The 25051-nt window shown below is 41.3% G+C and overlaps 1 protein-coding gene across 2 annotated transcripts in view; it reads right to left on the bottom strand.

Moving 5' to 3' along the window:
• cyfip1 (cytoplasmic FMR1 interacting protein 1) overlaps positions 1 to 25051 on the bottom strand; it is a 38479-nt gene that overhangs the window by 12898 nt on the left and 530 nt on the right. The window contains exons 2-23 of one of the 2 annotated variants that reach the window (XM_084921824.1): positions 14037 to 14154; positions 13522 to 13611; positions 12722 to 12799; positions 11129 to 11230; positions 10865 to 11046; positions 9972 to 10068; positions 9674 to 9802; positions 9494 to 9598; positions 9085 to 9176; positions 8140 to 8257; positions 7553 to 7675; positions 7333 to 7458; positions 6931 to 7097; positions 6004 to 6151; positions 4010 to 4163; positions 3472 to 3628; positions 2517 to 2613; positions 2084 to 2160; positions 1177 to 1285; positions 977 to 1096; positions 682 to 881; positions 30 to 117 (exon numbers count right to left, since the gene is read on the bottom strand). In XM_084921824.1, coding sequence (XP_084777950.1) covers positions 30 to 117; positions 682 to 881; positions 977 to 1096; positions 1177 to 1285; positions 2084 to 2160; positions 2517 to 2613; positions 3472 to 3628; positions 4010 to 4163; positions 6004 to 6151; positions 6931 to 7097; positions 7333 to 7458; positions 7553 to 7675; positions 8140 to 8257; positions 9085 to 9176; positions 9494 to 9598; positions 9674 to 9802; positions 9972 to 10068; positions 10865 to 11046; positions 11129 to 11230; positions 12722 to 12799; positions 13522 to 13611; positions 14037 to 14153 — 2676 coding nt within the window. In that variant the 5' untranslated portion in view covers position 14154. Of the gene's footprint in view, positions 1 to 29; positions 118 to 681; positions 882 to 976; positions 1097 to 1176; positions 1286 to 2083; positions 2161 to 2516; positions 2614 to 3471; positions 3629 to 4009; positions 4164 to 6003; positions 6152 to 6930; positions 7098 to 7332; positions 7459 to 7552; positions 7676 to 8139; positions 8258 to 9084; positions 9177 to 9493; positions 9599 to 9673; positions 9803 to 9971; positions 10069 to 10864; positions 11047 to 11128; positions 11231 to 12721; positions 12800 to 13521; positions 13612 to 14036; positions 14158 to 25051 lie in introns of both variants that reach the window. The other variant, XM_084921823.1, reaches the window with a different exon arrangement.

Below are 25051 nucleotides of genomic sequence, written 5' to 3' on the forward strand. Positions count from 1 at the left end.
TGGGAGCTCTAACAGAAAAATGTCCTGACCTTTGACCCGTACAGGTACTGAGGCTGAGCGTTGGGTGGTTTATCCCTCTGGAACTCCTGAGAGAAGGGCAGGATGGTGCGCACAAACCTGAAGGCAGAGTTGGAAACATATCTCCATTAAAATAACATCGGGATTGAAAATACAAGACCCACACAATTACTCCCTTTTCCCCCTAAACCTTTGAGAAGCACAATCTGATATTTTATCTAATAAAACTATAAAAATAAAATAAATAAACAGCTGTGAACGTTTATAAGAAACTGCCTCTTAGTTTTAGCTCCAGCAACTCGGACCTCTGCTCGTTTTTGGATCAACTGAAAGATGACATCTTTTATAAAATCTGCTAGTTGGGTTGTTTACTGGCACTCATTCACCTCAGTTCAGTTTTGCTGCAGGGTTTCACACCTTTTTATATCATCCCGATGAGCAAAGTGGAAACCAGAAAAATTAAGATGCATTATGAGACAAGAACGAGTCCTCGGCAGAAGATCCGGCCGAGACGATGATGTAATGGAGGTTCACTGTTCAGTTGGTAACCTACTTTTCCCACTACTGGCATTAATATTTATATTTCCATTTATTTGTTTAAGTCTCAGGTGAACATTTTGGTCTTTCTGTGACCTTCACCGTGATTTTATTCTGAAATATCACCTGTTGGTAGACCCGTTGTAGCAATAGTTGGGTAAGAAGTCGTAGTTGAGCTCCCAGAAGACGTGCAGCGTTATCCTGCCATAAGGGGCCGACACGTTGTGGTTGGCTTCGCGAAACATGGCGTCAAAGCTGTCCAGAGTCAAGAACTTGCTCAGGAGCTTGTGCGTCATGCGGTTGACCTCCAGAAGGCCTTCCAGCTCCTTTAAACAAGTCACACACCACCAATATATATTTTTAATTAAGTCAAATGAAAAACCCCAGGACTGATCAGCTAAATTAAAATACAACTACATACCATGATGGAGGTGAGATCCTCACTCTCGAAGCGACTGATGGCCAGCTCCATAGATTTGTAAAGAGCAGCAGAAACCCTCTGAGTGATGAGTCTGTTGAGATCGATGGAGCGGCCTAGAAGCTGAGGTTCACAGCCAGTTAGAGACAACATGAAGGTGGGAGTACAGCGAGGTGGAAAGCACGACAGCGTGCAGCTTATACCTGGACGTGGCGTTGCTTCAGCAGAGTCTCATAGCGGTTAGAGGACGGCCAGGGAATGTTGGCTCCTTGGTTCTTGCAGTCAGATCTCAGCCGTTTGTCAAGCAGAAGACTGAAGGAGGAGTCACATAAACAGAGAGAAGTCAAGGTTTGTAAAAATCACACCTTTAGGCCTGCTCCTTATTTCCTGGCATGTATCTCTGGTTCATTTTAATCATGACCAGAGTTTCTAATGACGAGGTCAGTGTATGTACACAAACCTCTGTGAGCCATAAGCTCAGACTGCTCTAAACGCTCAGTGAGGGGCAGCCAATCAAAACAGAGATGGCTTCAATGGGGAGAAACTAAAATGGTTTGCTTCAGAGACATAACACAGGGGCTCCCCCAAGGTCCAGTGTAGGATAAAGGAGGATTATTCTGAACTGTGAATTATGCAAAGCTATTGTGATAGAACTGGAAGTAAGCTGAACAGACCCCGTTTTAAACAGTTCCCTCAGATCCCCACAATCCTGGAGGGTAGAGGTGCATTTGAAATTGTCCAACTATGTCCCGTTTGTGTCTGTCATATTTGACATTTGCAATATTACAAATATTAAGTATGCATTAAAATAAATAATTTCTACCTAAGCACATGTGCTACAGCACCTTTATCCCCTTCATCCTCCCACAGAGTTTTTTAATACCCTCTGCTACGTTCACACTATCACTCTAGCTGGACGACAAATAAGCTAGCTGTCGTTGAGGCCTTTGAAAAAGGTAAAAACATTGGAAAAGTGATCCGACTGCTTCTCAAACTAATCATGCTACTTGATTACTACTGGAATCAACACATTAGAAAACAGACGAAGCAATCAAATCCTTTTTTATGAGACTGTGTGTCTGTACATAAGGGGGAGAGGGGTCGGCGTACCTTCCAGCTAGAATCTTGTAGTACCCAAATATCTGATCAGCAAGCTTGTAGACAAACTGATCAAAGCACAGGTTAACCTGAAAACCAAAAAAACAAAAACAAAAAAACAACATGTTTAAAAGTTTCAACATAGATGACCAATGAAATAGTACTTTCTTCTGGTTTAAGGAGAAAAATTATTTTCACAGATTTTTGTAAAGAATCGAGCCAAATCCATTCTACATGCACATTAACAAAGCTCTGCAAGCGGCTACATAATGAATAGAAAGGCAGCTACTCAACAGCTCATGAAATGGACAGGAAACTGAGATTAATGAGGTGACTATAGGAGAGCCTGTAAGCAACAAACAGGATATTTAGGAAAGCCGTGCAGTCAGAGGCATTATGAGGGCGGTGATGCAGCCGCCACATATCTGAGATCATGATCCTTTACCTCTGCCTCTATTTCATCGTAGAGGAACTGCTTCTTGAATTTGGTCAGGGCGTAGTGTGCGCTGTCGTTGTACAAATCCAGAGGATATAGCACATACCTGCAGGGGATTAAAATGTTATTCTAGAATTAAACACACCCTGCAACCGTGAGAGAATTAATCTGTTCAGCAACAAGAATAAAAGCTGAGACGTGTAAAATAAGAAGCTTCATTTAGTTGCAACAGCAGTTCGTTAAAAAAGGAAGTGTTACATCAATCTGATCAGTTCGATCGTGTTCACTCGAGGTTAACCATCGTCGTTCAGCGCCGCTCTTTGGAAACTAGCAGAACTGATACGCGCCACACAGACAGCTGCTTAAATATGCACGACCTGCACAAAACACTTACTCTCCATAGTAAATAAGAGTAAAACGCAGGGTTTTTCTTTTCTTTTTTTTTTTCCCCAAAATTTTGGGTGAATATTTGAAGAATTACAGCACGTATGCTTCCTGCCAGCTGATGCGCTTAATGGCTTATGTAAAACCTGCCTAGTATCAACGTAATCCTGCAGCAAAGATTTAAAGCAGACACGAAAACATTCACGGATAATCCCAATTTTTGGGATTTCATCCAGGGTCCTATTTGAAAATGGAAGATGAAAAGAAACGAGCGCTGAAGTTGTCAGAACGCATCTGTCCGATCGCAACCGCCAATCGCAAAGAGCCAGACTGTGACTAAACATGAAGTTTAGTTAGAGAAGGACAAACGCAGTCCTCCGTTTTTGCACCAAGTTGCAAATTATACCATGGAGAACATCTATTTCCACTGCTGTGAGAAGAACACTAAACAATCAGCCCATCTTTCACATAGGATGAAGAACATAATAATAAGAATGGGAGGGAAACTGTCCAGTAGTTATCAGAGTTGGTGGTAAGCAGTGGAAATAAATGTTCTTGGTTACAAAAGAAGCATATTTACTCCATCATTGAAGCCTCCTTAGTCTCCAGGATGTGATCGGTGAGGATCCAGGGCATGGACATCTCGATGGGGAACTGGATCCTGCGACCCATGGTGAGCTCCAAGAAGAACTCTCTGAACCACAGCTGGGAGAGGTCACAGCACTGCTGCAAGGTCTCTGAAGGGAAGAGAGGGGAGATGGAAGAAGGTTACATCAGAGTCCCCTTCCAAAAGCCGTCAGGGGCCTCGGGCTGGTGATGATATTTATCGTTTGCTGAACAAAATGATTTGAGTTTTAGACTATGACTTTCTGAGTGTGTGAGTGATGAGATGTGTGTGAGTTGGTTGCACTTTTTAAACAGAGCTTCAAAGTCCTGTACTTGAAGTTATGAGTGCTCAAAAATTATGACTTTTCAAGCCAACCCTCTAATCCCAGAAATGTTCATTAAATATCGTTAAATATCCAAAAGTCGTGATAGGAAAATAAAATAATCATCTTATTCTAAGGGAGGCAGAGATGAAACGTTCTCAGGTGTGACTGATTGCATCTGTCTCTTACCGCTAAAGTTCAGCAGGTGAGTGTAAAAGAAGGACTCGCGGTGAAATCTCTCGATGTCCAGGATGGTGGGGCCCTCCAGGCCGCTGCGCAGAGTCTTCTTTGAGCCACTTTTCTCAGCAATGAGCGACTCCAGCATGGTCCTCACCATGTAGAGCTGCATCAACAAAGAGAATTGAGAAAAGGAAGACCTCATTAGTGCCAGCGCCCTGCTGACTGTACTCACAACCCTGCAAACACTAATCTCATTACAGGTGGGCAGCCGGTATGAAAGCTCTGTGTTGCTTTCAACATTTTCATCATCTCAGTCATTCCATAGTGGTGTGGAAAAGTGTTTGCCCCCTTCCTGGTTTTCTAGTGTGTTGCATATTTGCACCCGAGGGTGTGGTGCTGTCAGAGCGCAATGGATCGGCGCTTCATTGTGTTTACTTTTTTCCTCTTAAGCTAAGGAATAAAATGCTGTAGCAGTTCAAATATCCCAGGTAACTGCTGTATCCATCTCACATTAAAAGTGCTTTAGCATGGATAGAAACTCTTTGTTTCTCAGCAAGACTTTTATTTTGAAAGAAACATGTTAGTTTTATTTAAAATACGGTACATGAGATTATCTATGGTGTCATCCTCTGACATTTCTTATTAATTCCCATGTTAATTAACAAAGAATAACTGAGGACAGGATGTGAGTGGTCAGTTATTATGCAAAACTGCCTCCACAGGAAGCAGAATTATATAATCCTGGAAACAAATCAAAAGCTAAATGTGCTGATGCGCTCTGGTGCGTAAACAAATAGTGCCACACACCTGCACACACCTGGAAAACAGATTAGTTCTTGGAAATGACCCCTGAGCTGATAAATCTGTCTGCAGTACAGAACATAACAGATGGTACTACTGAGTCTGACATAAAACACAACTTTAAAGCCAGCACCACACAGGATGAATGGGTTTAAAAAGAACCCAAGGTGAGGTGTGCGCAGAAGATCCAAAATTCATTAAAAACAAAAAAAGAAAAAAAAAAAGCAACCATCTTCTGAAGCTTTCATACTACAAAATATCAAATGCAGGTAAGAGGATCTTTGAAAAGCTAGTAAATCCAACATCCCCTTCCAATTCTCAGTGAGAGGTGGTGATAGCTGGGCTGATGGATGATGGGTTTCCAGGTTAGGAAAAGTGCTGGAGGATCACCTACAGTGATTTACTATGCTACAGTGCATTTATGTACTTTTGCAACTTTTTTGCTTTTCAGTCATTCAAACAAATACACAGTGTAAATGGTAAATGGCCTGTATTTGTATAGCGCTTTTCTAGTCCCCATACTACCCCAAAGCGCTTTACACATCCAGTCATCCACCCATTCACACACTGGTGATGGCAAGCTACATTGTAGCCACAGCCACCCTGGGGCGCACTGACAGAGGCGAGGCTGCTGGACACTGGCGCCACCGGGCCCTCTGACCACCACCAGTAGGCAACAGGTGAAGTGTCTTGCCCAAGGACACAACAACCAAGACTGTCCAAGCCGGGGTTCGAACCGGCAACCTTCCGATTACAAGGCGAACTCCCAACTCTTGAGCCACGATCGCCCCAGTGTGTGACACATTGGAAACATAATACAGAATTATACAGAATATATACAGAATTATTGTGGATTTTGATTAATTTGTCACCATTTTATCCACATTAAAAAGGCTCCTTACTGTAAATACCCTCTGCAAATTTTAATGTCAAACCTTCACCACCAGGGGGCAGTGCTCTACCCGTGGGTTTGTTACCATTTTCAGACGTAACCTTTGATTTTCTCGAGAGGCTTTACTTTATACGGCACACCTTTTCCTGTGTTCTTAATAACTTACCTGGCTGACTTACACCACTGTGTGGTATACACTGGTACTACATGAAAATGCAGTTCAGCCAAAATGTAACTATACGCAAAACGTCTATGTAGCATCGTTATACATTAAAATGAGTTATGATAAAGAATGTCAGTGAGGTGAGACCTGCGTGCTGGACGGCCCCACGGCGCGGCGAGGAACTTTAATGTCAAAGCCACCCTTTGGATCTTTTTCTCCACGGAGGGCGGGGTCATTGTGAGGCTCCCGGCCGGTCTCCCAATCGCACACCGTCTTCCGGATGGCCTGGAGGACGCTACAGGAAGAAGGAAAAACGAAATATTTTTGAATGAGATGGTTTTACTTTGTGTCTTCAGCCAAAAGGAACGTTCTGTTTAATCTACAGCACTGAGGCGTTTACTGGAGCACCAACGAACCGAAAATGAGAATGTGTATAAATGGTGCTTCATGCAAAAACCACAATATTTCTATTCACTATGTTAACAAATGTAGTCTCAAACACAACTTAATAACAGATGAGCTAAACATGGGTAAATAAATTGACATTAAGCAGGAAATTATTTAGGCAAACAGGTTTTACTTGAGCAGGATGGCCAGATATTTGAAGCAATAGTTTGCCAATTAATTTGAGCATTTTTAATTATTATTTTTTTGTCCATCTCAGACAACAAAGCAGCTCGCAATCAAATTACTAGTGGAGAGTCCCTGCACTCTTATTTTGAAAGCTAAGTTCAGCCCAATGTGTCCCTGTGGGCTCACTCACTGGCTGGATCGTTACTGAAGCGGTCCTCGTTATCAGTTAACCGCCTCTCCAGAGAGAGCTTTGTGTCCTGTGGATGGATGATCTGCAACACAAGCTTTGTTCTGCTCTGGAGATCTCTAAGCACTGTGGGGTGGAAGTCCAGCACAGGATGGGGGACTCAGCTGATTGCACCATGTTGTTTTATTTGCATCACAAAGGCAATTTAAACATTTTTGGGGGGAAATCAGCGCTTTTTAATAAACCATCACATCTCCCACAAACTGGATCTAAATCTGTGTGCGATCTAAATCTGACTGTAATGCGAGTCGAACCTCTGGATGACATTTTTCTTCTTCTTGATAGCGAGGCGCAGCGGATCACGCAGAGTGACCTGAGCAAAGTCCTGCAGAGCTGAGTAGATGGTGTGACGGATGGCGTGGTTGAACACGCTCTCCATGCGTCCCATCAGCACCTGCAGTCCCTTTATCATTGCAATCACCTGTGAAAGCACAACAGTGGATCAGGGACGAGAATTCAAGTGGATCAAAAGACCAATCTTGCCATTCCATGAAAAATTGGACAGATCACATCCACCAAGAAACTTTGAAGGACGTTATGTACAGTGGGTACATAAAGAATACGCTGATTCTGGTAGGTTGCAGTGGGAATGTTTTTCCGGTCTGAATGATTTCACATGGAGTGACCATTTAAATGTGTGCACTGATGTGACAGACCTCTACGAGGGCAAACTTCTCCTCGCTGGTGTAGTTATATCTGGTGGCCCTCTCGTACTCCTCGGCGTTGTCGGGGCACTCTTTATTGGAGTACTTGTCTGTGGGATGTACCAGTTTCCAGGAATACTGCAGGAAGAGTTGGGAAGGGGGGAGGGTTACCCTTTCTTTTATAAATACAAACATCTCAGCTGGAATCACTCATCATGCGTTTTCTCCTCACCACTTCCATAACGTGAGCGCTCCACTGTGAGAGCAGCTGCATGCCCTGCAGGGCCAAGTCAAACAGCTTCCTGTACTCAGTGTCAGTCTTCTGGGCTTCCTGACGCCCTGACCCGGTCACCACCTGCATCGGCACACAAACAAACGTCATTTAAGGCTCAATCCACACAATCCTGACTTTCTCACAGTACAGATTAGTGCTGAAAAAAAGAAAATCTGCAAAAACCTAAATACTAATAAAAACGGCCCTCTTCGAATTTATCTTTCCTGCCCTTATCATTCCTGTGTTCAGTGTATTTCTGACCCACAAGTCAGTTAAATTCCCATCTCAGTCACACTAAACAATGACCCCTGAAAATCCGCCGGGTTAAGACATCTGCTGAAAAGCCTGTTACATCACAGCTGGGAATTTAAACATACCCTGAACATAAGAAAGCTTTAAAAGCTGGAGTGTGTTTCTCTCTGGTGAAATAAAGGTCAGCGGGATACTGATCCTCTACAGCAGCTTATTATGACAATAAACCTGCACCGCATTCAATCCAATACCTCGCCAATGATCTTTAACCTCCGAGGGAAAGCCACACTAACCTCACTGTTGCTGTAGCGAGCGAGCTCGGAGATGAAGCGCATGTGATCGTCTCGGATCTGAAGCATCTGCTCACAGATGTTGTACTGAGGGCTGCTGGATATGGACGTGCAAGTCCACCTAAAACATAAGAAAGAGGAGAGAATCAGAGCAAGGAATTATGGGATAAATGAGTGATGATAAAGAAAAGCATCTATAGGAGAAAAACAGCTTTAGGTGCCAGCTGCTAAGATTACGCATAAAAACAAATGAAACCCGATAGAGAGGTGGTGCATGGATCGAGTAAACACAATGTCATTTTGCATGTTTGTTTTAAAGGTGAGCGTGAGACCACACGCCTGCCAAAGTTCGACTCGATCACAAAGATGAAATGCTACAACGCACCGACACCACGTCAACCCTTCACACTGACTTATGAAAAAGTCACATAGTAAGAACTTTGTGTCCGTGCTGTCTGCAGCTGTCCAAGCCTGTTCCTACAACAAAGCACATTCCCCGCCTGGGGGGACGACAACATTCAGCTGAAGCAAAATCATCAGTCCAACAACTGCTGAGAGATTTACTGAGACTACAAGACAAGAAATCAAACTGTGGCTCACATATTTTAGACAAACTGACATCATCGTCCCTACAAATATAGCGGACCAGGTGCCCAGACCGCATTTTTATCCCTTGTCCCATTTATTGGGACAATGTCCGACATTTTGAATAACTCTAGTAGAAAAAGTGGACACGAGCTTCAATAAAAGTCTGCAGCTCACAGTTTAAAGGGAGAAATCTGTTCTGAGCAGCATTAAACTTCTACACTTTATTCACAGCTGGTTGGAGAAAGAACTGCGATGAACAAAAAGCAAATTTAGTTTTCGACTGTTCACGTTTGGAGTGGGAGAGAAGAAAAAGTAAATCATAGTTTTAACAGTCTGTCAGCTCTACTCTTCTGCTCTCACCTGGACTTGTTCTCTTCAAAGTGAGCGCTGGTCTTGATGTACCGGGACAACTCAATCTGCATGTCTCCAAACAGCGGCACCACCTGGAGTTGCTGCGAACACCAAGAACACACGAACCATTTAAAACCGTGGACAGCAACCACGATGACAACCACAAGGTGGAAACTAGCATTTTAAACAATGGTTTGATGGTCGATAAAGCTAGCATTACCATTAGCTTTTTATATGTGGGATTTTATTCCATGGTTTGAAGTTTTGGTATTTATTTCCTAAATACATCAAACAGCCGTAAAAAGAAATTTTATATAACGTATCACTCATCATCGGTTTTTTGTTTTTCCAGTCAAGAACAGATGTGTTTGTGTTTTTTGAACCGGTGTTGCTGTTCATGTCACACGTCCCGCCGTACCTTGAAAAACTTGTCGATCTTGCTCAGGTTTATTCTCTTCTTGGCATCCAGTTTGTAGATGTTGCTGCTGTTTCCATCCATGAGGTACAAGCCGAAGCCCATCACCTGGAGAAGAGGAGAGCTGTGGTTACCCTGTGCACAGCGCTCTGGTTGAAAACGAGCCTCCACAGCGTCACTTACTTTGAGCAGCATGTGTTTCTCGCTGGGAGTGAGGTACAGCTTGTTGTCGTAGTAATCGGCACACAGGTTCACGATATCCGCCAGCAGCTCTTCATATCCATGGATCACCTCCAGCTGCTGCTGCAACGACTGGCAGAGGAAACACAAGAGTTTAATATTAAAGAAATATTTACTTGTCAAATCCTTCTCAGTCAACGGGTAAACACCGTGTGCCAAAGAATATGGAGAAATGACCGTATATAAAAGAGATTTGACGTTATGAATGCTGCGAAGAGTGTTTTACACTATTTAGACCAACCTGGGTGATTTTGTTGTGATTAGCCAGAAACATGGACAAATTCTGAGACTCCTGAATGGACGAAGGCTCCGACATCTTTCGGAGAAACTGAGCGGCTCTGAGCAGAGGAGAGAAACGGTGCATTAGTTTTAAAGACCAAACACAGCCTCTCTATACCAGAGAGAGACGTGAACACATACGTCAGCTGCACTTGAAATTCCCAGAGATCAACTTATGTATTTTACATCGAGAAGAAACACTGACGGGAGTGCTACCCCTGAAGTCAAGCTCGCTGAGATTCAAACGTGACGGAGACTTTTACTAGATGCACCTATGGTATCAAATCGAGACATCATATGACGCGTCACTTTGTTCTGGCATTATTGCATTCACAAATGTGACCCCCCCGCCCAGTATGGAGACAATAATACCCATCAGCCTTTTAACGCTGAGTGTTAAAAAGGTCATCCTGACAACTCCCTGATGTTAGGCAGGCAAAACTGGACTGATTCATTTTCCTCAAACGTCCTAAAATGTGGCTAAAAAGCTGAGCAAGTTAAAAGGGAGAAAAAAAAAAAAATGAACATGAACTTTTATCGTGTTTACTATGAACACTTTGACATCATACTGAAGCTCTGAATGTCTGACCGCATGTGGGAAGCTCTTTTACCGATTCGTGTTCAGACACTTTGCATCTGTAAACCTGCAGACAAATAAGTCAAAGCAGAAGCAAGGAGGGTCGAATGAGCCTCTGCTCTTTATCATACTCCATATGATTAATTCCATATATTCCAACACCGAGATCAGGAAAGGGACAGTAAATGGTTTCCAGGTTGCTGACTGATGCTGCCATCTAGTGTCTGTGGGGCTGACTGGCCTCGTGAGTGCAGGAGAGCGTCTGTTTTATGGAGTACCGTTTGTACGCCGAGTGGTCGTTTTTGACGCTGCACTTCATGTTCTTCAGCTCGTCCAGCACGGCAAACATGTTGATAAACTTCCCGAGGGTCAGCAGGTACGCCTCGGAGACAAAGTCCTTCCTGCGCTCGGTGTGACACAGACGGCGGACCTCTCCGCAGAAACGATCGATGGCTGTGCGCTGCGGAAAAATAAAGCAGCTTTAGAGAATTTAGAGACGGCCGGTCATCATCAGTATCTGCTGATCAAAGATGTGATGATACCTGGAAGTACATGAAGTTCATCAGTTTGGTGACTTCAGGCTCCAGCACCTCGACAGTCTTCTCATAGATCTCCACTCTGTTGGGCTGCTCGTTGCATTTCACCTGAGAAGAAAGAAACAAACGCAAAGAGCAGAGTGTGACCTTTGAACCAAATTAAAACATGACTTTTTTTTCTGACTGGGTCCTAGTTACAGCAGATTCAGTAAGTCGAATGCTCTCTGGAAGCTGAGACTTCTCTTAAAGAATCAGCAGAGACAGAACAGTCTGACCCTCCTCCACCTCATCTACTCTACTAAAGTTAACTCTTTTCTGCCTCACTCAGCCCTCTGTTGCATCGTCAGTGTTAGCACCGCGGTGTCACAAACCAACATCCCAGCTTTAGGTGACCATCAGATGTGCACAATGCAGTTTAATCAAAAGGCTCGACTATGAAATTGGTTTAAAAAAAAAAAAAAAAAAAAAATGTTTTACTGTTCACATTTTCATCATCCAATCAGTTTAATGTTCATCAAATAAAAAGAAATTTCAGCAGAAATCAACACAAAAATAAAAACAATATCATTACATCACATCTATGATCAACCTGAGATCCACTACAAGAGACCAAAGATAGGAATTAAACAAATAATGATTCCGTTTTTGTTTTTAGTTTAAATGATCTGAAAATAAACTAAAGTCCCAGTTAGCATCAAAATTAATAATAAGCATGAATTAGGCTGCTGGGGGATTCCCATGATGCATTGAGTTTTTCTTTTTCAGTCACTATGTGTTAATAGACCTCTCTGCACTGAATCATACATGTTATCAATCTCTGGCTCTCTTCTACAGCATCTCTTTTATCCTGTCTTCCTTCTGGCCGCCCCTTCTTGAGCCTGGTTCAGCTGGAGGTTTTCTTCCTGTTAAAAGCACTTCCCGCCAAAGTGCTAATAGGGGGTCATATGATTGTTGGGTTTTTCTCTGTATGTATTATTGTAGGGTCTACCTTACAATATAAAATTGAATTAGTTCATTGGCAAATGTGACAAACTGATATCTCAGCTTTAAGCTGCATCATCACTTATTCCTCTGCTTATTGTTAAATATTTTCTCTTTTTTGTTTGTCTTTTGAAATTGTGAAAAATAATAAAAGAGCGACGATGAAACAAACAGAACAGAAAAAGGAAGCAATTCAACAAACAACACCCAATAAAGTTCCTGTTATACTGATAATAAGGTATATAGTACATTAACTATTAAAATACATACATTTAAACTGGAACATGCAGAGGTAAGTGGGAAAAAAAATGAAAATGAAAAAAATATGGCATTAATAAAAAGGACAAATTAACCCAAAAGCAAATTAGAACTAAAATATCAAACTTTTTACTTTTTTGTTTTTGATATCTACAATTATTTTGTACCTCTGTTGATGAATTTACCAGTGTGGATATATTAATTAGATCATTCACTTATTCATTCATTGTTTTTCAGCACTCCTCCGTGTAGAGAAAAACAAAAATAAATACATTTAAGATGTCTGATGTCATTTTCTCTCAACACACTGACTCACTGCCCTGAGAACAACCAAAGCAGTAACGCGCTCTGTGGTATTACCTGTGGTATTGCACGTGAGCAGCTCCTCCAGGTGTAGAGCATGACAGCGTACTCCTGCCCCTCCTCCAGCATGTCGTTCTACATGAACAAAACCAGTCACATCAGCGATTAAAGAAACGATCTACAATGATTCACAACAAAGCAAGGAGGGGGGAACAACTAAGCTGTAGTGCCTCTTCACCTCACTGTGCAATACCTTTTGTGCAATACTTTTGTTAATAGTCAATGGTGCAATAGACCTCAATACTTGAAATGTGCAATTCACTTATATTTTTATTTTTATTCCTATTTATTCTATTTATCCCCTTCGTATATTTTATATATATATATATATATATATATATATATATATATATATATATATATATATATATATATATATATATATATATATATATATATATATGTGTGTGTATATAATATTCTGTAACTGTAACTTCTGTTGGTGCTGTGCTTTTGGAAACAGAATTTCCCAGAGGAACCCACCCGAGGGATTAATAAAGTTTTATCTTATCTTATCTCTTATGCATTGAAACCCGCCCTGCCTGCACGCAGAGACCCCGAACCATCATCCCTCGCTAATGGGACACAAAGCATCGTCTGTCCCCGGGTCATTTCCTTCTGGGTTTGGATCCTGTTTGTGTTTGCCTGCCAGACAAACACCAAATGGTGGGAACCTTCCCAGGCCCCGTTTCCAGCAGGCCTTTGACCCAATTCTGACAGATTTATTTTTCCCCAGTAAGTCAGAAGACAAAAGCGAGCGATCTGAAATCAGAGCGAGCGTGAACGATGTACTGTACCATGCTGGAGTGGATGGTGGCCTGCTCGATGTACGTGGCGATCCCGGTGACGAACGCGTTCCTGTCCTCAAAGTTGGTGTTGAAGTTGGGCTGTGATGGAAAGACAGAAAAAGGTAAGCATCGTATAACAGCGCTCACACGGATAAAGAACATCTGTATACTGAAACCAAATCACTTTTGATTTCTTCTCCTCTGAACTTCATGTTGAACACTTCACAGCTGGTCACAATAAGCCATCATTAGATTAGATAATTATATATAACGGGGCGATTTCATCGTATTTCTGGAATCTGTGGAGCTTGCTGATACACCTTGCTGGTTCTCACAGCGGTTAAATGTACTTTACTGAGGAATCAGTGGGTTAAATGTGTCCATAAGGTATGCTCATACACTGCACATGTTTGCACTTACATGTGGGTGTATGTTTATGTTTGTAGTGACCCAGCATCATTCCTATTATTTATTTATTTATTACTTATTTAAGAAGTGTGCTTCAAGGTTTCCTGAGTACTGACCTGGTACATGACGGAGGAGGGGAGGGGCTCGATGCATGGCTGCTGGTCGGGGAGCGGCAGCTCCTCCAGCAGGTCCACGTTGGAGAGAGCATCCTCTAAGGTCACTGCAGTCGTCATGCTGCTGAAAAGCACAAGAAAAGAAACAAATTTACTAAGTATGTCCAAAGTGTAAACTTAAACTGCTGCTCATTATAACATCTGTGATGATTTCAGCTGAATCAGGTCAGAATATTTTCTACCTTCGAAAAACTCCATGTGGTTCAGCCCAGTGATGTCGTATTTTAATATTTTTCTCACTTTAAAAGAAGTTCAGTTTGATTCATTCCAGGCTTAGTTTTCCCGTTATTATAATGTGGGGCAAAAGATACGATCAGAGCTGTTATTAACATTAAATGCCCCATAGGCTTCAACGCTCAACCAAGTGCAACATTAGAACGACCAAAGTAAACCCTCAGAGTACAGAACATCCCAATCTTATACAGTTTTATGTTTTTTAACAGCCAACACTTTAACTACACAGGAAATAAGTCAAACGTGCCATTGTCTGTTACAGTAAATACTTCTACTGTTTTATGCTGGTTGCACATATTGACACCCTCTGTAGCTCATCACACTGTTACCAACCTGCATGCAGCTGGAATGACAATAGCACTAAAACAAAAAGTAACACTGAGGCTGACGTGACTCTTCAGTTTCTCAAGTCACACAAACTGTTAATAAAGTGCAACGAGACATGAGTTATTATTCCGTAATTTAATTTACCCTGAGAGAAACATGAACAGGCACCGAGCATAATGTCAGACGTTTGGCTGCAGATTACAAACGTTAGTCTTGCACTGGTGCAGGTAGAAACATCATCCACCAGGTCACTGGTGGCACATGTAGGGTTCGAGGTGGAGTTTGGATTCAGTCCGTTAAGAGCTAAAAGCTGTGAGACTTTATTTAAGCCTGGATTTTGTTTTACCCTCATGCTAAAATAGGCAAATGTTCAAACTCTAAACCAAGACAGATGTTGAGAGGCCAGAGGTCAGAGGTAAACTAACCTACTAACCCACAGTGCATTCTCTAAAGTAGCTCCGCTAACACGGCTTAGATTAAGACAGCAGAGATTTTATTTGCAGGAGGCAGCTCAGGTGCCAGGTATTAACCTGTCAGCCGGTCTGTCAGCCTGCAGGCAGCAGAATAAGGGAGGGGTGGGGGGTTGCTAAAGTCATACTGAGGACCTCAAACACAGTGAAACGATGCAGCGGCAGACAGAGAAGCTTGAGCTTATTCCTTGAAGAGAAGCTTCACACCATGTTTAGATTCCCCTTTATGCAACAGCCTCAGACTGTCCGGACACTTCCTGTCCAAAGCCTCAGCCAACGAGGTCACTGCTGAATCATAACCTCAGCACCGCTGAAAACAACAATCTCACTGGGCTACTGGGCTATTACGTTCAACTTCAGTCACTGTCTCGGCTACAATGACAAACGTGTCTAATGTGAAAACGAGATAATGGAGATGAAAGTCAGACTGTTTTACCACATTCAGTTTTACAATGATTCTCTCGTTCGGCCTTTCAACATTTCCTTTTTCCTCTCCACAAAAGTCCATCGTCATTCTGTCCAGTTTATGCAGTTGAATCATAGTTCAAAGTTTAAGTAAATAAGATTAAATAGCGACGAGTTTCTCCTTTTTTAAAAAGTTTAATGAATCTACTATTAGTACTGACCAAAATTCATTTCTTTGGCGATGAGCAGCCCCCCAATCCGACAGCAGCTTTTTTATTTACCTGCTAATCTTGGCACATTTTTCCTGCCTCAGTTCCATTCAATTTTATTTATACAGTGCCAAATAATAACAACAGTCGCCTCAAGGCGCTTTATATTGTAAGGTAGACCCTACAATAACACAATCATATGACCCCCTATGAGCAAGCACTTTGGCAAAAGTGGGAAAGAAAAACTCCCTTTTTACAGGAAGAAACCTCCTCACCCATCTGACCACAGGACTGTGTTTCATGAGCGCAATAGTGTGCCACATGTCCCAGTTATTTTATTTAAAAAATAAATAAATAAATACATCATCAATGACTACACTGGCTGCTCATTTCTTTAAAGATATTTTTTTATTGTTTGACCGTTTGCTTTCTGACAAACTCTGGTTCGTCAGAGCCCGTTTCCTTTTTAAAACTTTTACAGATGTATTTAGTGTCTAATTTAGTGCTTTCTGAGAAATGTTTTTGATTTTTTATACTTTGAGCTTATTTCTGTGTTGTTCCCAAAACCTTCAAGTGTATAATTACATTTCATTTATTCTGCTGATGCTGCTCGAGTTTTGCGTGTCACTTTAATCGATTCTATAATTTGAATTAATTCTATAATTTATTTTTGAAAGATTTTAGGCTTATTTTAATTCTGTTATTGTGTATTTAGTGTTTTTTGTGATGCATCCTGATGCTGCATGTGGTCAACAGATTTAGTTTAAAAGTGGACAGATGAGCTGTATTAGGAGGTGTTTGGTATGCTCTGCTTTGCTTTGCATTCTCACTGCTGCTGACTGTCCAACGTCACTGATACCCAACAATCAAAAGACCTTTTGCAATCAGAACTGACAGCGAGTCCAACAATTCACACCAACTGACCACCAAAACAAAAGCTCAGCGGTCACAGCGTGTGCGGGATCACCGAAGGGGTCACCGAGCTGCTGATCAGCAGATGAAAACATACCATGGGAAAAAAATACGCAACTAAATAGATTTTTAAAAGTCTGCATCAGCATGAAAACCAGCCGATTCTTTGTGTACGGCAACTTGACTGCGTTTATTTATGCCATCCAAAAGTTTACTTTCATACAATGAATACTTCCCAGGTTACACGCCTCAGAGCATCTGCACATGAAACTTTCAGGGCTGAAAAACTAATTTAAGCTCTGTTAGAAACTGCAGCCAAATTCATTTTAAACCCGCTCCAAGAGTCACAATCAAAACACTAAATCTGGTTTTAGTTCCGCATGTTTTTCCCCTCTAACCACCTCCGAGTATGATGGGATGTGTTATCACCATCATCATTTCAAAAGGTAAACCTTCAAGCCTAATATCACAAATGTTTCATATTTTATTGATTTTATATGTAATGACACCCCCACCCAAAACAAGTCATTTAAAATTAAAGGCTGAAAGTATCATCAGGATTTATGAAATGACTGTTTGGGTGGCGATTTGGGAAATAACTGTCAGCTGGGGTGGTTCGTCTAAATCTGTAAACTGTTCTGGTGAGCTGGAGCCACGGCCCCACCCGTATGACTCATGGGATATTTGGTGGTTGATGCTAAGAAAAGAACATTTAATCATGGCTTCAGTGTTGTCATCCACACCGAAGAACAATAGAAGCTCATTAACCTTAATACAGTCAGATACACAAAATTATAAAACAACTGTGTCAGAGTTATCATCTCCTTTGGTGTCATTTATTGAATTTGATGTTTGAAGTCTAAAGAAACAAGACATATTCACAATTTAACAATTTATTCAATTAAAAGGCCTCAGCAGCATATGGAAGAACCATAACACCCGTGCACCTCTTCCTCATGCTGACCACTAACTTGGTCACCATACCAATAAACGACACCAAACACGTGTCGGTAGCAGAATGAGCTGTTTAGCATTGGCACAGCCCACTTAACTCTGCTGCTCGACCCACAAATGCATTTTCTAACAACATATATTCTTAGTTTTTGTGATAAGCTTATATTCATTATCAAATGCATACCAAAGACCTGGATGGTGGAACACAAGCTAAGGCATGCACTCCATAGTGATATCTATAGAACATGTGCAGCTGCTCTTCTGGTGCACATACACAAATAGTTGCTTGGCACTGCTTAGACTTCCTCACATTAATGAGATTGCATAAAAAGTTTCACAACAAAAAAAAAAAAAAACAAAAAAAAAAGTGTCTCTTTGAAAACATTTCACCTCCAGCTCCACTTTTTAAAAAATGTTTAACTATACAATAGCTTTGCATAATTCACAGATCTCTCTCCCCCCCTCCCAAAAAAAAAATCCTCTTTTATCTCATACCGAGCTTAGTGGAGCCTCAGTGAGTGAAACAAACCGTTTGAGCTCCCCTTCCTTCCCAGAACTGGACTGCCGCTAGTCTGGTTTTGGTGAGTTTGGAATCCCCGTCTTTAAACTAGCTTTATTGTGACTGGATGCCTCTGACAAATAATTTGAGTAGCAGGAAAGTGGAACTTCTGATCCTTAGATTACCACATTAAACATATCAGCTCTCTCTGACATCACAGAGATCCAAAAAGTAGAGCAAAATGTGATAAATTGGGTGCTCAGAGCAGTCAGGGATTACTGTCCAAACACTGAGCTCATCATTAGAAACTTCTGCCATGGGAAGAGGAAGAGGCAGACAGTTACAGTCTAGATGGTGACACGTTGTCTTTTCTTAAAAAAATCTGAGACGACAAAATGACTGAGGTTTGTGACATTATTGCAGTTTTTATTAAAAAATAGCATTTTGGCAAAATAAGTTATGGTGCAACATTTCACATTCAGATTAACCTTTTCTTTTACTTTGGTCAGACCTGCTGTAGCACCTGCAGTTCAGCTCCACTGATGTAAAAGCACAGGTTTCTTCTTTTTTAAGTTTAATAATTCACTGTTGAACATACTACCAAATAACTGCTTTCAACATAGAACAAAATATCTGCAAGGCTGACTTTTGCAATAGCCAGCAGTCAGAGTTTGAATTCATATTGACTGACAGCATTGATTTTCATTGATTGCACTGCAATCTCACAGTCATTTTTTAATATCAGAGCCAACCAACACAAAAATGCAGTCCTGTTACTTTAGCGCCACTGAGGTGGAGCACAAGAAATACATTTCTATGCAGCTTGTGCTCTTATTAAATGTTTTCTTGAGCTGGGAGTAAAAATAGATTTGGCTCGTTGCAAAACAGTTTTACAAAAAAACAGAAGGAAGTCAGCTGGGAATAGATGCATAGAGCTGATGATTTATGAATTAGCCAAACAAAGATGAACTGCCAACAGTTAAGTAAGCACCATTACAGACTACAGATCAGTCATCAAAAACTGGCAAAACAGGGAAGTATAAACCACAGAGACAGAGCATGTGATGCGTGGTCGACTTCAGTACAGGGGAAGAACTCCTAATTTACCCTCATGTCCACTAAAACCGAAAGTAACCAATAAAAAAGGAGATGCAAATTTCAACAAAGATCTTTTTTTTTTTTTTAACTGAAAAACTGCTGCAGAGGGAAAAAGATGTAAGCATAAAGAACAACTGCTGCTGAGTCTGCTGATCAGCTTTAACTCAGGAGGGAAACCATGTCCTGTATGTAAGAAAAAAGGAACCTTGACTTCAGTGCACAGTTCCTGTTAACGCTTGTATGAGGACATAGCTCTAGACATGTTATTTTAGCCTGTTAGTTTGTGAGCTGTTGCACACACTCCTGAAGCTGCACACCATGTGTCTGCAGGCGTAACAGCGCAATAAGAAGATTAAAACCACCATCAAGCTTGTGGCCGAGGTGCGCCAGACAGACGCAAACGCAAGCTAAACATCGGCCGAGCAATTATCATAAACGAGAAAAGCATCAAGAAAGAAACAAGAGGTACAATCTGGCAAAGTGCTGATCCCAAAGAAAACTGCCTGTATGTTTGAAGGGGCAAAGAGCAACTGTAGGTGGGCTGTGCATGAAATATAAAAATTCACTGGACTTCCTACAGCTTCACCGCAGTTTTTTCGACTCTCTAACCTCTGAGGTCACAAAGAGGGGATATCCCTAATACGATCATCTCCCTCCCACTCACCAGCTCTTTAAACCTTCTGCTTGTTAGGGGCAGCCAATCAGAATAAAGTTATCTTGGGGGAGGGAGGGGGGTAACAGCTCATTTTACACAGAGACTGAGATTAATGCTAAATTATCAGATAAAGGGGGATTATTTTGAGCTGTGAATCAACCAAAGCCACTCTAGGAGATGCCAACATAAAAATTTAGAGGTGGAATTAGAAGAAGAGAAAAGTAAAAGTATGTGTTTTTTCTGTAAAATGACCTTTTAATGTTATTTTCTGCAAACAGCAGCTGTGCAGCCTTCTTTTTTAAAAGAAGGAAGCATCAGTTTCTCTGACTGTATGCTTGGCACTGCTGGAGTGTAATTGTCACACGTCACATAAAAAGATAAAAACACGACAATTTAAACAGAGCAGCGGATCACACTCTCAGAGGATTTTCACATCAGCACGCAGGGAGGAAGCCACATACGCTTCATATTCCTCTCAAGTGAAAAAACAAACAGATGTAAATCTAAACCCTGCACAACATCAGGCTCACATGTGTTTCCAAACATGGCAACCAGGCAACACAACACAGCTGCGTCGACTAACGCCATTCGCTGGGTGCATGAAACGGTACCAGCCTGAAGGAAGTCAGAGATGTTTTTCATGACAGAGGTGTGAAAACAGTTTTGCACTTTCTTATTTGCAGGTTACAACACAAAGCTTTTGGTTATCAGTGCAGAATCAATCTGGCAGTCGAATTAGCTGATCCATCCGTCCAAGCAGCAGGGGCAGATCTACTGTGGGGCCAGCAGATAATCGCTTGCCACCCAAAGTGCCACCCTCATTTTGCACATGACAATGTTGTTTATTACAATAAGCTAACATTAACCCTTTGAGCCTAGCTACAATTAACAATGAATATAAATTATAAAACTAATATATTGCATACTGCCCCCTTAAAAATGGGAAACAGCTTTGTTTCTTGTTGTCAGTAGCAACCGATCGTGCAGATTTCTGATATTTTGTGTAAACGTAAGCATGTAGCAATGTAATTATTTCTAATAAAAGATGGTGAAACTCAAGTTAGACTTGTGTTTCTAACTGGTCCACGTCATGTTGTGTAGCTTTCTGGATTTTATACTTATTGGGCTACACAGTAAACTAAAAATTCACATTTCATTTTTTAACGTAACTGAAGTGTTTAATTATTGGGGCTAAAGCCAATATAAAAGTTACAGGCTAGGTTTATATGAAACACATGTATACGTGTATTTTAACCACATATTGCACATATTAAAGAATCTAACATTTGCATATGTGTAACAAAAAAAATGCTTTGATTTTGCCACCCCATCTGATTTCCATACCACCCTCAGAAAATTTCTCCAGATCCGCCCCTGAAAAGCATCTTTGAAATATCTCCGCGTTCACCTGAAGTGACATTTCCTCGCTACACGACACCTACAACATCATCCTGACCCAAACACGGCAATCCTCGTGTCTGTGCAGGCTGGATCATGTTTGAGTAGTGTCGTTATGATAAGTCGTTATGACTAAGGAAAATACTTGGTACCATTTCTATACCACAGGGTAAAAACATTAAAAGATAAATAAATTAGAAGGCATTTCTAACCATAACCCCCTAGCCAAATGGTACAATTATCGTCATTTTGGGTACAAAGGTAATCGACTACAGCAATCTGTAAAACACAGTGGAGGCAGTGTCATAGTGTGCAGCATTTCAGTCAGCGGCGTTACAGAAAAGTCCCATCACATTATGATCCACGACGGAGCATCTGGAAAGTATCTAATTTGCAACGGCTTCATCAATTATCCCAAACACACTACCTATGCAGTGAAAGCATACCTGGACAGAAAAAACACAGGGGAACACTATCAGTCATGGATGGGCCTTCCCAGAGCTCACAGACCTCAACATCACTGAAGCAGTGTGGGATCATCCTGACAGATAACAGAACAAAAGGCAGAAACATCCAGAGAAGAGCTTTGAATGTCCTTCAAGAAGCCTGGAGAACTATTCCTGAAGATCCTCACAGAGAGCTGCTCAGAGACTTAAGACTCTGCTGAAGGATAAAGACACTCAAACCAAAACTTGACTTCCAAGCTCATTAGAATTACACAAACTACGTTTTTACCTTATATATTGCATTTCCATCTATGGTTTTCACACATTTCACTGCCCCCATTTCCAGTTTTACCAGAATGAAGGTCAAGCCTCAAACTGCAAACCCTACTTACTCGTTTACTTTTACAAGCAAAAGATGGAGAGATTTTTTTCATAAAGCTGATTCAGTCTTAAGAGGGCCAACAGATTCACATCTGCAGAAGTTAACAGATATAAAATACAGAAACCTCTCAGCGGCTTCCTGCTGTGTTACAGTGTGAACAGTTTGCTATAATCTATTACCTGAGGTGTATTATTTAAAGGCTTACAGGACCACAAAAATAAAATAAAATAGCAGCTTCTACCAAAACAACATTAGATGTAGTCTAACTCACACTATCTTGCCTCATCACCAGCCCTCCCTCCCGCTTGCCTGCCTTCCTTCCTTCCTTCCGCCACATCTTCCAGCACACACTGATAAGTAAAGCACTTCATAAAAAGAATAATAACAAAGCTGTGACAAACAGGGCAGTTCTTTCTCCTTACAGATCCTAACAGCACCCCCAATGTTTTAATATTCCCAGTAAAGCCCTTTCAATGGCTTTGGAAAGGTGCTCTGTTATATGAAGTTAATGGTCTAAAAGGCTAGTGCTTTAGATTAACTCAAAAGAAGATTTACACTTTGAATCATAAAACAGCACCCCTGTACAATTCATCCCACAATAATTTCACTTATAATTTTGGCTTCCAGACATTTTTAAATCGAGACAAATTGAGGAGATGAAGCTGTGGCATGCTTACTCCACCTCACACTTATGTATTTGCATTCTTCAACTCAAGGAAGTCCAGAGATGGTAAATGGCCTATATTTGTATAGCGCTTCACTAGTCCCTAAGGACCCCAAAGCGCTTTACACATCCAGTCATCCACCCATTCACACACACATTCACACACTGGTGATGGCAAGCTACATTGTAGCCGCAGCCACCCTGGGGTGCACTGACAGAGCCGAGGCTGCCGGACACTGGCGCCACTGGGCCCTCTGACCACCACCAGTAGGCAACGGGTGAAGTGTCTTGCCCAAGGACACAACGACCGAGACTGTCCAAGCTGGGGCTTGAACCGGCAACCTTCCGATTACAAGGCGATCTGGCTCTCTTGCACAGCATGTTTTTTATCCCGTCTTCCTTCTCTCACCTCAACCGGTTGCAGCGGATGGCCGTCCCTCCCCGAGTCTGGTTCTACCGAAGGTTTCTTCCTTTTAAAAGGGAGTTTTTCTTTCCCACTGTCGCCAAAGTGCTTGCTCATATGGCGTCATTTGATTGTTGGGTTTTTCTCTGTATGTTTTATTATAGGGTCTACCTTACAATATAATAAGTGCCTTGAGGCAACTGTTGTTGTGATTTGGCGCTGCATAAGTGAAATTGAACTGAAATAGATCTGAAAATTACTGTACGATTATATGAACTTTCTATAGAAAGTATTTAAATATAGATATCATTTCTATATAATAACCGATGTCCTGTGACCGATGCCATGTTAGAATGCCAGGGTTTTGTGATGTAAAACAATGACAACAAGATACATCACTTCAGGACCTTTTCCACCTTTAATCTGTACAATTCAACTAAAAAAACAAACAAAAAACAAAACAAAACACATAAGGACCATTTAGGAGGAAATAAAAGAGTGAGAAACTTCAATAATAACCTAATGGCATAAATACGAGGATCCTTAAACAGGAACTGTGTTGGGCAACTGATTTTATTGTAGAATTCAGCGCATTTTCTTCAGGTCCCTTCACAGAAGAGCATGACACTGCCTCCCCCATGCTTCACCATGGGTATGCTGTTCTGTGGTCATGTGCAGTGTTGCTTTTGAACCAAACAAGCCATCTGGAATCATATTTTCATCAGTTTTTGGCTGTTGGTGAAGTCACTGTTGTGTCATGTTTTCTTCAGGTATTGATGACCATCTGAGAGCAGCTAAAATTGGATTTTAAATCAGAGTCAATGTCCTCTGACTATTTGGCATTAATCTGAATGTGCTTGGTTAATTATCCCCACCCATATCCACATTTATAAGTGGGTGCACACACTTATGCAAACATATTATTTTAGTTTTTCTACTTTTATCTCCACCCCCTCCACCCCCAAAAAAGGTTTCAGTTTGTTTTTCTGTTGAATTGTGTAGATTAATGATCACATGTAGGGTTCTGAAGTGATTCATCTGGTGTCATCCTCTATGATGCGGTTTTTATATCTACTTTATCTCAGGCATGGTGCAAACGAGCGCTTTGTTTTTGCTTATTGGTTGCTTCTTTTGAATAAAATAGAAGCCCAAACAGGAAGGAGGGCCTGACACTGCAGAGTATTAAAATATGTAATATAGTTTATAGCTTAGAATGATTTTTTAGCAAGTATTTATATTTTATGTTGTCTTATAGAAATAAATATCAAGTTAAAAAAAAAAATTTGTTTATTTTGCTGTCTGATAAAAATTCAACAAAATTAGAAATTTGAGTAAAGTTGAACTCACTGTCTCTGCAGAATGTAAACTGTACATCAACTGTAGATCAAACTCCAGCATCAGTTTGAGCAACCGAGACATCATTTCTCTTTCAACACATGAACACAGCAGTGAGTGTCAGCACAGTTGGGGGTATATTCTGGAACTTTCAACTTTAGTCTCCAAACGCCGAATAAACCAAAATACCTAACTAAAACGCGTTCAAAGGATGACTGAGTTGACTTACTGGACCGTGAATGCAGCATCAGGACACAGGGGAATACAGATAGTTCTTGAACACACCTCTCCTGACTGTAATTCCCAAAGGAACAAACAGAAGAAGAAAAAGTCGAGAAAAAACCCAAATGTTAAGCCTCACGTTTTAAACTCGGCGGTTTTTAGTTTGAAAGTGAAAAACTTTGACTGTTTTAAATCTCTGACCCCGGCTCTCACTCCCGGTGCCTCTCTCTGAAGTCCAGGTGTTACTTTTATCAAGTAAAATTAACTCGTTGGTAATGAAACGCGGAGACAGTGTGTGATTAAAGTGGTTCTTTGGTGTGAGGCTGTCCTGCCTCCAACAGGACT

The sequence above is a fragment of the Perissodus microlepis genome, chromosome 23 (genome assembly GCF_051167445.1).
Source record: "Perissodus microlepis isolate ML-2025 ecotype Zambia chromosome 23, ASM5116744v1, whole genome shotgun sequence".
In the NCBI taxonomy this organism is placed as follows: Eukaryota; Metazoa; Chordata; class Actinopteri; order Cichliformes; family Cichlidae; genus Perissodus; species Perissodus microlepis.